The sequence below is a fragment of the Bubalus kerabau genome, chromosome 5 (genome assembly GCF_029407905.1).
Source record: "Bubalus kerabau isolate K-KA32 ecotype Philippines breed swamp buffalo chromosome 5, PCC_UOA_SB_1v2, whole genome shotgun sequence".
Taxonomy (NCBI): Eukaryota; Metazoa; Chordata; class Mammalia; order Artiodactyla; family Bovidae; genus Bubalus; species Bubalus kerabau.
This window is the reverse complement of record NC_073628.1, coordinates 116,056,573-116,072,029: the sequence shown is the minus strand read 5'-3', so window position 1 is coordinate 116,072,029 and position 15,457 is coordinate 116,056,573. Positions and strand designations below refer to the sequence as shown.

The window sequence follows — 15,457 nt, the reverse complement described above, 5'->3', positions numbered from 1 at the left end:
AGACCATGGGATTACATTGAACTTAAAAAAGCACAATGATTTACGCGATCAAAATCACAACATCACCTCACATTATCAAATGTATTGTGTAGCTATTATCAAAAAGCAAAAGTGCAAGGTATGTGGAGAAGATGTGGAGAAAACAGAATCCCTGTACATTGTTGGTGGGAATATAAACTGGTACAATCTCTAGGAAAAGAATTATGGAGGTTCCTCAAAAGATAAAAATGGACAACCATATGATCTGGCAATCCAACTTTTGGATATATATCCAAAAGAAATGAAATTAGGTACTTGGGAGAGATATATACACACTCATGTTAACTGCAGTAATATTGACAATAGCCAAAACATGTATGCAAACTAAATGTCCATTGACAAATGAATGGATAAAATGTGATACACACACAAAGTGGAATTATTATTCATCTTTTAAAAAGAAGGGAAATTTGCCACTTTTGACAACATGGAAAGCATTATCCCAACGAAATAAGTCAGATCAGTTCAGTTCAGTTCAGTCGCTCAGTCGTGTCCGACTCTTTGCGACCCCATGAATCACAGCACACTAGGCCTCCCTGTCCATCACCAACTCCTGGAGTTCACCCAAACTCATGTCCATTGATTCGGTGATGCCATCCAGCCATCCCATCCTCTGTCATCCCCTTCTCCTCCTGCCCCCAATCCCTCCCAGCATCTGAGTCTTTTCCAATGAGTCAACTCTTCGCATGAGGTGGCCAAAGTACTGGAGTTTCAGCTTTAGCATCAGTCCTTCCAAAGAACCCCCAGGACTGATCTCCCTTAGAATGGACTGGTTGGATCTCCTTGCAGTCCAAGGGTCTCTCAAGAGTCTTCTCCAACATCACAGTTCAAAAGCATCAACTCTTTGGCGTTCAGCTTTCTTCACAATCTAACTTTCACATCCATACATGACCACTGGAAAAACCATAGCCAGTATGAAAAGGCAAAATGATAGGATACTGAAAGAGGAACTCCCCAGGTCAGTAGGTGTCCAATATGCTACTGGAGATCAGTGGAGAAATAACTCCAGAAAGAATGAAGGAATGGAGCCAAAGCAAAAATAATACCTAGTTGTGGATGTGACTGGTAATAGAAGCAAGGTCTGATGCAGTAAAAAGCAATATTGGATAGGAACCGGGAATGTTAGGTCCATAAATTAAGGCAAACTGGAAGTAGTCAAACAGGAAATAGCAAGAGTGAACGTCGACACTCTTGGTATCAGTGAACTAAAATGGACTGGAATGGGTGAATTTAACTCAGATGACCATTAAATCTACTACTGTGGGCAGGAATCCCTTAGAAGAAATGGAGTAGCCATCATGGTCAACACAAGAGTCCGAAATGCAGTGCTTGGATGCAATCTCAAAAATGACAGAATGATCTCTGTTCGTTTCCAAGGCAAACCATTCAATATCACAGTAATCCAAGTCTATGCCCTGACCAGTAATGCTGAAGAAGCTGAACAGTTCTATGAAGATCTCCAAGACCTTTTAGAACTAACACCCAAAAAAGATGTCTTTTTCATTATAGGGGACTGGAATGCAAAAGTAGGAAGTCAAGAAGCACCTGGGGTAACAGGCAAATTTGGCCTTGGAATACAGAATGAAGCAGGGCAAAGGCTAATAGAGTTTTACCAAGAGGATGCACTGGTCATAGCAAACACCCTCTTCAACAACACAAGAGAAGACGCTACACATGGACATCACCAGATGGTCAACACCGAAATCAGATTGATTATACTCTTTGCAGCCAAAGATGGAGAAGCTCTATACAGTCAGCAAAACGAAGACCAGGAGCTGACTGTGGCTCAGATCATGAACTCCTTATTGCCAAATTCAGACTTACATTGAAGAAAGTAGGGAAAACCACTAGACCGTTCAGGTACAACCTAAAGCAAATTCCTTATGATTTTACAGTGGAAGTGAGAAATAGATTTAAGGGACTAGATCTGATAGACAGAGTGCCTAATGAACTACGGACGGAGGTTCGTGACATTGTACAGGAGACAGGGATCAAGACCATCCCCATGGAAAAGAAATAAGTCAGATACAGATGTGCAAATACTTCATGATGTCATTTATGTGAGAAATCTAAAATAGTCAAATTCATAGAAGCATGTAGTTTTCAGTGCCTGGGACAGGGGGATATCAGAAGATACTAGTCAAAGAGTACACAGTTTCAGTTAAATAAGATGAATAAATCCTAGACATCTACTGTATAGTACCTGCATTTATTGTCCTATATATTAAAAACTTGCTAAGAGGGGTAGATCTTATTTAAGTGTTCTTATCTCACATACATAACAATAAGTAAAGAGGGTGGGAAAAAACTTTTGGAGGTGATACATATGTTATGGTATAGATTATGGTGATGGTTTCACAGATGTATACTTATGTTCAAACTCATCAAGTTGTATACATTAAATACATAAGTTGTATACATAAAATGTATGTCAGTTACAGATGAATTGATAAAGATGTGGCATATATATATATATACACATACATACATACATAATAGAATATTAGCCATAAAAGAGAATTAAATAATGCTATTTGCATTGGATGGACCCAGAGACTATCAAACTAAGTGAAGTAAGTCAGAGAAAGACAAATACCGTATGATATTCTATATGTGGAATCTAAAATACAACACAAAATGAACATATCTACAAAACAGAAACAGACTCATAGACATAGATAGACATAGAGAACAGGTTGACCTGCCAAGAGGGTGAGGGTAGGGGAGGAATGGACTGGAGTCTTGGATTAGCAGATGCAAACTATTATGTATAGGCTGGATAAACAAGGTCCCTGTGTGTAGCACAGGGAAGTTTATTTAATATCCTGTGATAAACCATAATGGAAAAGAATATGATAAAGAATATACATATATATATATAAAACTGGATCACTGTGCTATACAGCAGAAATTAACATAATGCTGTAAATCAACTATACTTCAATAAAATATTCTTAAAAGGAAGAAAATCCACCAAGATGTTTATCTGGAATCCATGGTTGCAAAGATCCAATGTGACAACACATAAAAATGTTTTTATGTGCCCCTGATGATTTTAAAGATTATGGAATAGCTACTACATCCTGTATGAAAATTTACTATTAACAGTTACTATACACTGTATGAAATATTTATTTGTAGAATTCAAAGAACACAAACTTTGCAGGGCATATACTGTTGAGGCAGCACACTGTCTAAAAGGTAAACTCTATCTTCCTTATTAAAAATATTTTTAGAGACAGTAATAAAAATTCCTTTAAAAAAGATCTTTTTAAAAAGATAAAGCTCAGAGTTTTTTTTAGTATGAAGAGTAGGTAACAATCAATCATTCTATAAAGTCAAAAACAGAGGGCATGAATATTTCATAGGTATTACTACTGATTATTACACATATATAATTAACAATAAATAAGTATTAATTTTATGTGATACATGGGGCTTCCCTTGTGGCTCAGCTGGTAAAGAATCTGCCTGCAATTCGGGAGACCTGGGTTGGATCCCTGGGTTGGGAAAAACCCCTGAAAGCCTACCCACTCCAGTATTCTGGCCTGGAGAATTCCATTGACTATATAGTTCACAGGGTTGCAGAGAGTCAGACAGAGTGACTTTCACTTTTCATGTGATACATTGAGACCTGGGCTTCCCTAGTGGCCCAAATGGTCAAAGAATCCACCTACAATGCAGGAAACCTGGGTTGGGAAGATCCCTTGGAGAAGGGAATAGCAACCCCCACTCCAGTGTTCTTGCCTGGAAAATCCAATGGACAGAGGTGCCTGGCAGGCTATAAAGTCCATGGGGACAAAAAGAGCTGGACATGACTGAGTAACTAATACACTGCGACTTAAAAAATGTGTTCACATATCGAGCTCATTAGAATAACCCAGTTATAGGTACTACCGTCTCAACTTTTAAGTTAAGAAAATTGAAGTTGTCAACAGTTAAGTGACTTTACCAAGATCACTCAATTAGTAAATAGAAGATCTGGGACCACAACCCAGTAGCTCTAATTCCAAGCTCTCCTCTTTTCTCTATACTACTTTCGAGGCAGGTTCCAAAACATGTATACTGAGGAAGCACAGACTTAGAGGCCTGACTTTCCATGGACAGTCTTCCTTACTCTCACTATTTTATCACCTGGGAAACACCAAAAGTAAAGACAGTGGCTCTATCTTTCCCAAAAGGTTTGGATACGGGCAGAAACCTGAACTGGGACCTGTCTACCCAGGAAGCCAGGGCTAACAAGGAATAATAACAATCTGAAATCCAAGTTCACACAAATCTAAAAATGAGTATTTTTTTCCTCAAAGAAGCAGAAGTTCAGAGTTAAGACAATGAGATATGAAACTCGGAAACCTAAGGAAAAGTTTTTTCAAATGATCTTAGGTTGAAGAGAAATTTATAAGGCTGTCTAGAAACCACTGCAGTCTTCTACTTTGAAAATTCTTCCTGTTTATTGTTCTTATCTTCAAGTCCTTGTGCAGTCAAAAATCTAAAAATCTTGTTATCTGCACCTTGATGTACAAACTTCTGCTACATAATTTCTATTTAATTCTGGAAGTCCTATATATAAAGTGGATGGCTATCAATCAGCATATAACTGTTTAAGCCATAGCAAATGTACAAACTTAAGACAAAGCAGAAATGCAAACAGAGAATATACTACATAGGAGTTATCAATTTAGTTTAAGGCATGGCATGGATTTTTTTTTAACACAAAGTTTAATGTGGATACATTGCTATAGATGTTACGATAGACACTGAATTCAAAGTTTTACAGCACCTATTTATTTCTTAAATAAATATTTCTTAAACTCTATGACATCTACTCTATCTTAAACCTAAACATGAAAATACAATTTGAGGATTTCAGCATTTATAACTTAAAATAATGGGTATGCAAAGCTGGTCTAAGTGTTTATTTACATAATGGTAAACAACTGTTTACCTTCCCTCGTGGCTCAGCTGGTAAAGAATCCACCTACAATGCTGGAGACCTGGATTCGATCTCTGGGTTGGGAAGATCCCAACCAGAAGAGAACAGCTACCCACTTCAGTATTCTGGCCTGGAGAATTCCACGGACTGTAGAGTCCATAGGGTCGCAAAGAGTCGGACACTACCGAGCGACTTTCACACAAACAATTGTTAAATATAAAAAAAAACAACGAAAAACAGGTATTGTCAAAAGATCAGAATTTCATTTTCATGTGCAGATTGTACAACTGCTGGATAGAACTGACAACTTGTCAAGTACAGACGTATCATCCACTGGTTTTCTCACACTATCTACATTTTTTACCAGTCCAAACATAGAAATAACTACACTAGCAATTATAATAAAAGTCCTTTATTAATGAGATCACAAACAACTCAAATGCTTATCTGAAGAATTAAACAGCTTTATCCGTTAAATAATCAAGAAAACAGCAAATAAAATTACTTCAATAACAGATTTAAAAATACTTCAATAACAGGTACAGATTTATCAACTTACTTTGCATCTTAGTCCTTATTCTTACGGTTTGTTCAGTCCTTTCCTGAGGAGTTTTCTGATATCCTGAGCCTGCAACATATCAAGATATCACTGCACATACTTTGAAAATGTATACTATATCTAAGTGTTATAAGGTACATTTATCAGAAAGGTACAACAAAGTTAAGGAGGGAAAAAACAAAAGCAATAGGTTCAGAAGTAAACAATAATGTCAAAAGATCACATCAGTGAGGATGAACTACTTCCCACAACAAAAAAGGCAACAAATAAACACATAATCTCCTAACAGACAAAACTATGTACAAGTCCTTTGCTATGGTCTATGAGACTGGGATTGTCAATACTTAATTAACACTTTGGTGTTAATTAAGAACAGAAAGGTTAACCATTTACTTTTGAAAATAAATTATGTTTGGTAAAGTAGTCCTGAACACATTTCCACATTACAGAGTACCAATATTACATATAGTACCAATCTGTGGTGGATTAAAAGGCAAAGGGGGTAAGATGACTTTCAATCCTATTCAAATTTTTGTTGGCAGAATAAGACTGGGTTAGACTTGGTTAACTGATAAAGAATAGACAACCAACCACTTACTTAGCTTTAATGGTTGCTCATCAAAAGCTGTGAAGTCTCCACCTGAAACAGAAGCCAGAGATAAGGTCATAGAAACCTTGGGGAAAAAAATGAAGATGGCTGGATGCATAGACATTTTGCTTGTTTACTACTGACACCAAAACCAAACAAAAAAAATCAAACCTTTCTGTCATCAGTCCCAAACATATACAACCTGTGTTTTCCTTTCCTAAACTTCAAAATGTTCAGGAATTGGATAATAAGAAGCTAGCTTTAAGAGGAACACCATCAAAATAATGGCTAAATGTACTGACTGCTTAACCAGTACTAAGTATAATTTTATTAATTCTCACACTTTATGTGGTAGATACTATTATTCCTATTTCATAAATAAGGAAACTGAAAATTTCCCCAAGATTAAATATGTAAAGGTAGTAGGACTGAGATATAAACCCAGCAGTTCATATATGACAGTATATACCACACAAGCAGATTTGTGAACACCATATAAGCAAAGTAGTGCAAGACGCTACTTCATGTTTTGGGATGCTATTTAAGGACAACTATAAAATGATGCAAGGGGATAATTAGAAAATGATATTACAATTATAATGTGGTAGATTTCCAAATCTGCCCTGAAGAAACAAGTTACTTCTACCTACTGATACAAGCATCAATATAAATTTATGTTCAACGTAATTTTTTTTCCTGACTATAAATGTAATATATATGCTGGCTGTAATACAAACACACCATTCTAGAAATGCATAACCTAAAAATTCATTAACATCTACTATGTGTCTACTATGTGCAAAACACTGTAGGGAAATTATGATGAATAACACAGACAGACGTATATTCCAGATTTGTTTTCAGTCTATACTAACAAAGAACTTCAAAAAAGTAGACACATGCTTTTTTGTATTGTCTTTCATTGATTCTATGAAGTAATTTTTAAAAAAACACCTTTGCATTAGGGCTGTAACTTACAATCAATGGTATGACACAGTTTAACTAGATGGTTTTCTTTCTCAGTGACATGTAAAAGCGATGGCATTTTACATTCAATGAAATATATACTGATCACCTAACTGTATACAAACAACTCATTTTCCATAACTGTATATACCATAAGTATACCATAAGTATAGCATAATTAATATAGGGAGACACATTTCAGAGCTTCCAAAGAGTAAAGATTTAGAATAACAAAGGGCAAATATATAAGATGATTCAGAGAGTAATTTTCCATAGAAGACTGATTTTTGTTTCAGCTGCTTTAAATTCCAAACTCAGAACCTACTAAAAACTAATACATTTATAGTATATATATATACACACACACACACATATATATGTATGTGTATAGGTTTAGTAGGTTTGTGTGTGTATATATGTATACACACACACATATATATGTATACATACATACATACATATATATATATATACACACATACACACACACACACATATATAAAGTGGAATTCTCTGAACATATTAAATAGTCTCACGGCTAGTCTCATGGCTTCACTGGTGGCTCAATGGTAAAGAATCTGCCTGTTAAGGCAGGAGACATGTGTTCAATCCCTGATCCAAGAAGATTCCACATTCCATGGAGCAACTAAGCCCATGTGTCACAACTATTAAGCCTGTGCTCTAGAGCCCAGCAGTGGCAACTACTGAAGCCCACGTACCCTAGAGCCCAGGCTTCACAACAAGAGAAGTCACTGCAATGAGAAGCCTGCGCCACCGCAACTGGAGAGGAGCCCCTGCTCTCTGCAACCAGAGAAAAGCCAGTGCAGCAATGAAGACTCAGCACAGCCATAAATAAATAAATAAAATTACATATATTAAAAAACATGTTTCTTTAAAAATATAAAAAGTCTCATTTTTAAAATGGTCATGTGGGAGGAAAACGAAGTCCTTGAAGATTTTACATTCCAGGATATTTTTGATTGATTATTAATTTGAATTTTGGAATTTTACTTAAAAATGGAAAAGAAAAAAACACTGCAACTTCTGCTTAATCTAAGAAATACATACTCATTATAGATAATCTATAAAATATAGATTAAAAAAAAATGAAAAACATCAACAACGGTTTTACTGTCCTGAACAAATCATTGTTAGCATCTTCATATTACCTCCCAATCTGTGTTACATTTTCTCAACATTTTATTGTGAAAAATTTCAAAGTTGGAAGCAAGGCTGTAAGACTGTTATATACACACCAACCAATGTACCATGAATTTACTATACCTGATTTATCAACAAATGTGTACTGCAAACAAGGACATTCAACAAGCCACAGAAAGCAGTAGTTTTTTGTTTTTCTTTCATTCAAAATCAAGGTTGAGTACAGAGGTGATTAACTCAAGAAGCAAATTCAAGATATAAGATGAGTTTTTTTTTTTTTTTTTAACATTCACTATACCCTCTTTCAACATTTTACACTAAACTGCAAAAGAAAATCTTCAAAAATAAGAATAGCATTTGACCACAATCACATCTAGACTTTTAAGAGTGTAAATTACGGTTTTACCTACTTTGTGATGACTGCCAAAATGATTCTTTATATTGACTTGACGATCTGGTGGTTTGGTCTAAAAACAAAAAAGAAATATAGTATACTATAAAGCACATTTAACTTTCTAAGTGCACATTTACCAGAAAATAATGAATAATCAAAAGAGCAAAAATATTCAGATAAACCTCAGGGAATTCAACACTTAAATGTGAATGTATAATTTATTTAAAAAAATAGTTTCTAAAGGGTCATGTTATATCTGAAAAATTAATTATCTGTCTTTTCTTTTTAAAGATAAAAGTAAGACACAGAACATGGCAGGAGATAAAAGAAATAATGACACCTGTGAATGGGGGAAAATCTTAAAATTTTACAATAATGGATCTTCCTGGAATCATTACCATCCATTTTGCTTTAAATTTTTCTTATAAGTGATCAATATGTTATGTATTTTAGTCTTCCCTTCTTAAAAAATCTGCATTTTTTTTTTCATTTACAAGTAGAATTTATAACAAATTATGTTTAAAAGCAATCAGATTGCTATCTTGGGAGCAAAAGTACTTGACACATCCAGGCAGTGGCTAAGTAGTTTTGCTAGTGTACTCCTATGAACTAAAAAACTTTTGAGCATCAATCTCCAAAATATACTTTAAATTTATATATAAGCATTACTAAAATAACATTAACTAATGTACGTATTATAAAACAAGCTAAAATAGACATTTTAAATGGATGAAATAAAAGCTGTAACACACTAAAATCTAGTATTTCCCTTCTGCACTCCAGTGGGTTTTCTCCCACCTCTGTGGTGACAATAGGCCCAGAAGAGAATCTAGAGACATCAGTACTCCTCCTAATATGCTTCACTTCTTTGTTCTTTAGCTAGAGTTTACTTCTGCATGGGGTATATGTGGTTCAGTAAGAATTTATTAGAATTCAAAGTGATTACAGAGCCTGTGGTTTATGTAGTTTCAAAGAGTAGCCCTGGTGGCAATGGTATCGAGCCAGCGGCTATACGAATGGCTTACTCAGTCTCTCAGTTTTAGAGCATAGGTGTATGCATACAGGAAAACTAACACTAACAACAGCACGTAATTTGAGTGTTTACTATTTGCCAGGCACTCTGAGTAATTTAACCTCACAACAAACCAGTGAGGAAACTGAGGAACAGAAAAGTTAAGCAATTGCCTGAGGGCACACCACCTATCGATAGTACTGGAAGAGTGAAACCCAGTGAAACTCAAGAGCCACAATCTTAACCACTATATTAGACTCTTGCACATCTCCCTTGGGATTTATGTGTCAAGAAAGGATGGGGAAAAGTGACAAAGGATGGGAAATATAAAGAATATCAACTGCCCATAAACTGGCTTCTGAGCTCATTTTGAAAGTACAATGATTAAGTAAAACATAAACAAATTATAGAAATTCTCGAAAGGTGGGGAAGAGTAAATAGAGATTTAATTGTTAATGGGACTAACATATAAATAAAACTACTCATAAGTTACACTGTTTACAAATTTGATCGGCACTCTCATTAAGCCTCAAGCTGGTACTTCTTTTTCCTTCAGTTGATTTTTTTCCTTGAATAAACTTAAACATCAATTTTCATGAACAATCAGAAACTGTTACTGCTAACTTGGTGTGAATTTGAACAATTGAGAGATAAAAGTAGTAATCTAAGTTTACCAAAACTTCCTAAAACCTAGCTAACACTCCTGACAGTATAGTGAGTCTATGCCAGTGTGATCAGTTTCTCTACCAAAGTTTTTTAAAAACCACAAATAACTTTTTTTTGGTGCAAAAAAATATGTTCCACAAATAACAAGGCAAGGTAGAAGTGATTTGTTTGTTTAGATATTATATTACTAATCCAGATACATAAGTGGAATCAGTAATTTTAATAAATGTTTAAAAGTACACTTTTTAAAAAGTAGTTTTAATACTTTAAAATATTTTTTAAAAAAGCAAATTCACAGAATACTTTATACTCTACCTAGAACTACAGCTCCTAAGATAAGAGTCATAAAGCATAAAGCAATGTTACCTCCAGACTCAACAGAATCCCCGGATCTGACCTTAACAGTAACATCACTGTCAGAGCTGTCTTGATCATTTTCCTCAGTTTCCCCTAAAACAAAATAAAAACACACCATTATAGTCTTTATTCTATGTCTTAAAAGATCTGGATTAAAAAAAAATAAAAACAATCTGACATTAAAATGAAGCCTTTTAAATAATCAGATATAGAACTATTATGCTTACTATCCAGAGTCACAAAGTTCTAAATAAGCTAAAGTTGAGCTCATTTATTTCATGTTCTCTGAAGTACATAATTATATCCCAAACAAATATTCAGTAAGATTGTATTCTAAGGCTTTAGAGTAAAAAAGTAAACAAACGAACATTAAACAGAAGGAAAGTTTTACCTTATGGTGAGGAAAAGTACATACAATTAGTGTACAAATTCATACAAGATTAGCATATGCACTAATGTGTTTACATATATGTGTGTATGTTTGCGAACAGGGTGTGTGTATACATACACCCATACACAAACATTTCAGTATGCAGGGGACTAATCTCAGATTACGGTGAACTTAAAAGCAGACTAACCGATGGCTGATTCATGTTGAGGTTTGACAGAAAACAACAAAATTCTGTAAAGCAATTATATTTCAATTAAAAAATAAATAAATTTTAAAAAACACACTAAATTTTATGGTACTATTCAAATATAAGATTTGGAAAACTGGTTATTTTAATACCATAATCAAAGGCTAGAACATGACAGAAATGGAACATATTAGCTTTGCTTAAATTAATTTCAACATACAAAAGATGCTTAAAATATACATAAGAGCCATCATCACGCATTCTATCCTATTTTATCTGTTCATTTAACAGTTCAGACTTTAAGCATGAATATTTTTTTCTTGAAGAAAAAGGCCTTCTTTACTGTCCTCTCTCTTAAATACCTACCAAAATTGCTTCTAATCTTAACAACAACAAAAAGATTTAGAAAATACTGCATGGTATTTTAAGCGAAAATACCTTCTTCCAAGAAATTGACCTTCTGTTGGACACTGGCAGCTTCTAGAAAGAAAAGCATACATGTTGTATATAACATCATAAACCAAAATTCAGGAATAAATAAGAACATTTAATTTAGTTAAGTGAATATTACATCACACCAATTAAACTTTTTTCCCCGTTAAATCATAAAAAAGAAAGGATTATTTCCCTTTACACTATTTCAGAAATAAGTGTGCTACAAACTAGAATCAGAAACTTTGTTTCTTCAGAGAGGTCTATTTATATTATAAAATGTAACCTGTGTTTGTAGAAAATGTGAAGCTCTATGTTGATAAAGAGGCCCCTAGGTTGGTAAATAGGTTTACTGTATTCTCTTTCTCATATCTGCTAGATTTCCCATACTCCTTTGAAAAAGCCAACCACAAAAGCGGAGCTGAAAAACCAGTGTTTTAATGCACAGGTGTGTCTAAAGAGATTGTAAGAAAGGTAAAGAAACGCTCCTAGTTCCAGCAGGTCCATATACACCACTATTCTCAGAGTCAGAGAATTTGGACAAAGATAAATGAGTAAAATGTGTCAAAGAAATGCAGTATTTTCACATGGGCTATTCTGATTTTTGGGGGGTTTTTTGGCCATGTAGCTTGGCTTGTGGTATCTTAGTTCCCCAATCAGGGATTGAAGCTGGGGCCTTGGCAGTGGAAGAGCAGAGTCCCAACCACTGGACCACAGGGAATTTCCTGATTTTTTTTTTTGTAATAAAGGAACATATACCCAAATGTTAAGCATTGCACAATTGGGCTAAAATATTGCTGAATGATCATATGAGAATAGAATGAACCAGAATGAAAATTTGTTTCCTTTCAGATCTTCCTCTGTTGACTGTAACTCCTATTTGCTTTTCAAAAGAAAAAAGGATTGTATTGTAGAAGGCAACTACCAACAACCCATCGTACTATGAATGTGGAAATACTTTTTAAAAATCAGTTTAATTAGACTGGTATAACATCAATACTAGCCAAGCTACTTTTACTTGATAGTGCCAAGTGCAAATCGACATTTGACAACATTTTTGCTATAAAAAAAATTAACTCTGAGAAAACGGCTAATAATACTATGCAATTCTTTCTTTGGGTTTCCCTAGTTGCTCAGCTGGTAAAGAATCTGCCTGCAATGCAGGAGACTCAGATTCGACTCCTGGGTCAAGGTCTCCTGGAGAAGTGTTAGGCTATCCACCCCAGTATTCTTGGGCTTTCCCGGTGACTCAGAGGTAAAGAATCCACCTGCAGTGTGGGAGACTTGGGTTCAATCCCTGGGTCAGGAAGATCCCCTGAAGGAGGGCATGGCAACCCATTCCAGTATTCTTGCCTGAGAATCATGGACAGAGGAGCCTGGTGGGCTATAGTCTGTGGGGTTGCAAAGAGTCGGACACAACTAAGCACAGCACAGCACAGGATTCTTTCTTTAGAAAGACTGTCTTTTCATTTTATCTTCTTTTTCCCAAGCAGAAAACTGCAAAGTCAAACTTGTTTTATCGTTATTCTATTAAAATGTTAATATTTCCATTCACATTAAAAGGTATTGCCCTCTTTGACATTTTATTTTCTAAATTCATAACCATTAACAGTACTTCTTTTTTATACAGCAGTTTTGCTTTATTCATTTATGCAACTATTTACAAAGCATACAAAAAATATTTTAAGAGCCAAAGCACTTCCTCTAAAGTCAGGAACAAGACAAGGGTGCCCACTTTCACCATTACTATTCAACATAGTTTTGGAAGTTTTGGCCACAGCAATCAGAGCAGAAAAAGAAATAAAAGGAATCCAAATTGGAAAGAAGAAGTAAAGCTCTCACTGTTTGCAGATGACATGATCCTCTACATAGAAAACCCTAAAGACTCCACCAGAAAATTACTAGAACTAATCAATGACTATAGTAAAGTTGCAGGATATAAAATCAACACACAGAAATCACTTGCATTCCTATACACTAATAATGAGAAAACAGAAAGAGAAATTAAGGAAACAATTCCATTCACCATTGCAACGGAAAGAATAAAATACTTAGGAATATATCTACCTAAAGAAACTAAAGACCTATATATATAAAACTATAAAACACTGGTGAAAGAAATCAAAGAGGACACTAACAGATGGAGAAATATACCATGTTCATGGATTGGAAGAATCAGTATAGTGAAAATGAGTATACTACCCAAAGCAATCTATAGATTCAATGCAATCCCTATCAAGCTACCAACAGCATTCTACACGGAGCTAGAACAAATAATTTCACAATTTGTATGGAAATACAAAAAACCTCGAATAGCCAAAGCGATCTTGAGAAAGAAGAATGGAACTGGAGGAATCAACCTTACCTGACTTCAGGCTCTACTACAAAGCCACAGTCATCAAGACAGTATGGTACTGGCACAAAGACAGAAATATAGATCAATGGAACAAAATAGAAAGCCCAGAGATAAATCCACACACCTATGGACACCTTATCTTTGACAAAGGAGGCAAGAATATACAATGGATTAAAGACAATCTCTTTAACAAGTGGTGCTGGGAAATCTCGTCGACCACTTGTAAAAGAAGGAAACTAGAACACTTTCTAACACCATACACAAAAATAAACTCAAAATGGATTAAAGGTCTAAATGTAAGACCAGAAACTATAAAACTCCTAGAGGAGAACATAGGCAAAACACTCTCTGACATACATCACAGCAGGATCCTCTATAACCCACCTCCCAGAATATTGGAAATAAAAGCAAAAATAAACAAATGGGACCTAATTAACCTTAAAAGCTTCCGCACATCAAAGGAAACTATTAGCAAGGTGAAAAGACAGCCTTCAGAATGGGAGAAGCTAATAGCAAATGAAGCAACTGACAAACAACTAATCTCGAGAATATACAAGCAACTCCTACAGCTCAACTCCAGAAAAATAAATGACCCAGTCAAAAAATGGGCCAAAGAACTAAATAGACATTTCTCCAAAGAAGACATAAAGATGGCTAACAAACACATGAAAAGATGCTCAACATCACTCATTATCAGAGAAATGCAAATCAAAACCACTATGAGGTACCATTTCACACCAGTCAGAATGGCTGCGATCCAAAAGTCTACAAGTAATAAATGCTGGAGAGGGTGTGGAGAAAAGGGAACCCTCTTACACTGTTGGTGGGAATGCAAACTAGTACAGCCACTATGGAGAACAGTGTGGAGATTCCTTAAAACACTGGAAATAGAACTGCCTTATGATCCAGCAATCCCACTGCTGGGCATACACACTGAGGAAACCAGAAGGGAAAGAGACACGTGTACCCCAATGTTCATCGCAGCACTGTTTATAATAGCCAGGACATGGAAGCAACCTAGATGTCCATCAGCAGATGAATGGATAAGAAAGCTGTGGTACATATACACAATGGAGTATTACTCAGCCATTAAAAAGAATACATTTGAATCAGTTCTAATGAGGTGGATGAAACTGGAGCCTATTATAGAGTGAAGTAAGCCAGAAAGAAAAACACCAATACAGTATACTAACACATATATATGGAATTTAGAAAGATGGTAACAATAACCCTGTGTACGAGACAGCAAAAGAGACACTGATGTATAGAACAGTCTTATGGACTCTGAGAGAGAGGGAGAGGGTGGGAAGATTTGAGAGAATGGCATTGAAACATGTAAAATATCATGTATGAAACGAGTTGCCAGTCCAGGTTCGATGCACGATACTGGATGCTTGGGGCTGGTGCACTGGGAC

At 35.3% G+C, this 15,457-nt stretch overlaps 1 protein-coding gene across 2 annotated transcripts in view; it reads right to left on the bottom strand.

The window, feature by feature from the left end:
• The window catches only part of TOR1AIP1 (torsin 1A interacting protein 1), a 47,778-nt gene that overhangs the window by 7,633 nt on the left and 24,688 nt on the right, over positions 1 to 15,457 (bottom strand). For both annotated transcript variants that reach the window (XM_055582836.1, XM_055582837.1), the window contains exons 4-8: positions 11,693 to 11,734; positions 10,686 to 10,769; positions 8,658 to 8,714; positions 6,130 to 6,171; positions 5,532 to 5,600 (exon numbers count right to left, since the gene is read on the bottom strand). In XM_055582836.1, the coding sequence (XP_055438811.1) occupies positions 5,532 to 5,600; positions 6,130 to 6,171; positions 8,658 to 8,714; positions 10,686 to 10,769; positions 11,693 to 11,734 (294 nt within the window). The remainder of the gene's footprint in view (positions 1 to 5,531; positions 5,601 to 6,129; positions 6,172 to 8,657; positions 8,715 to 10,685; positions 10,770 to 11,692; positions 11,735 to 15,457) is intronic.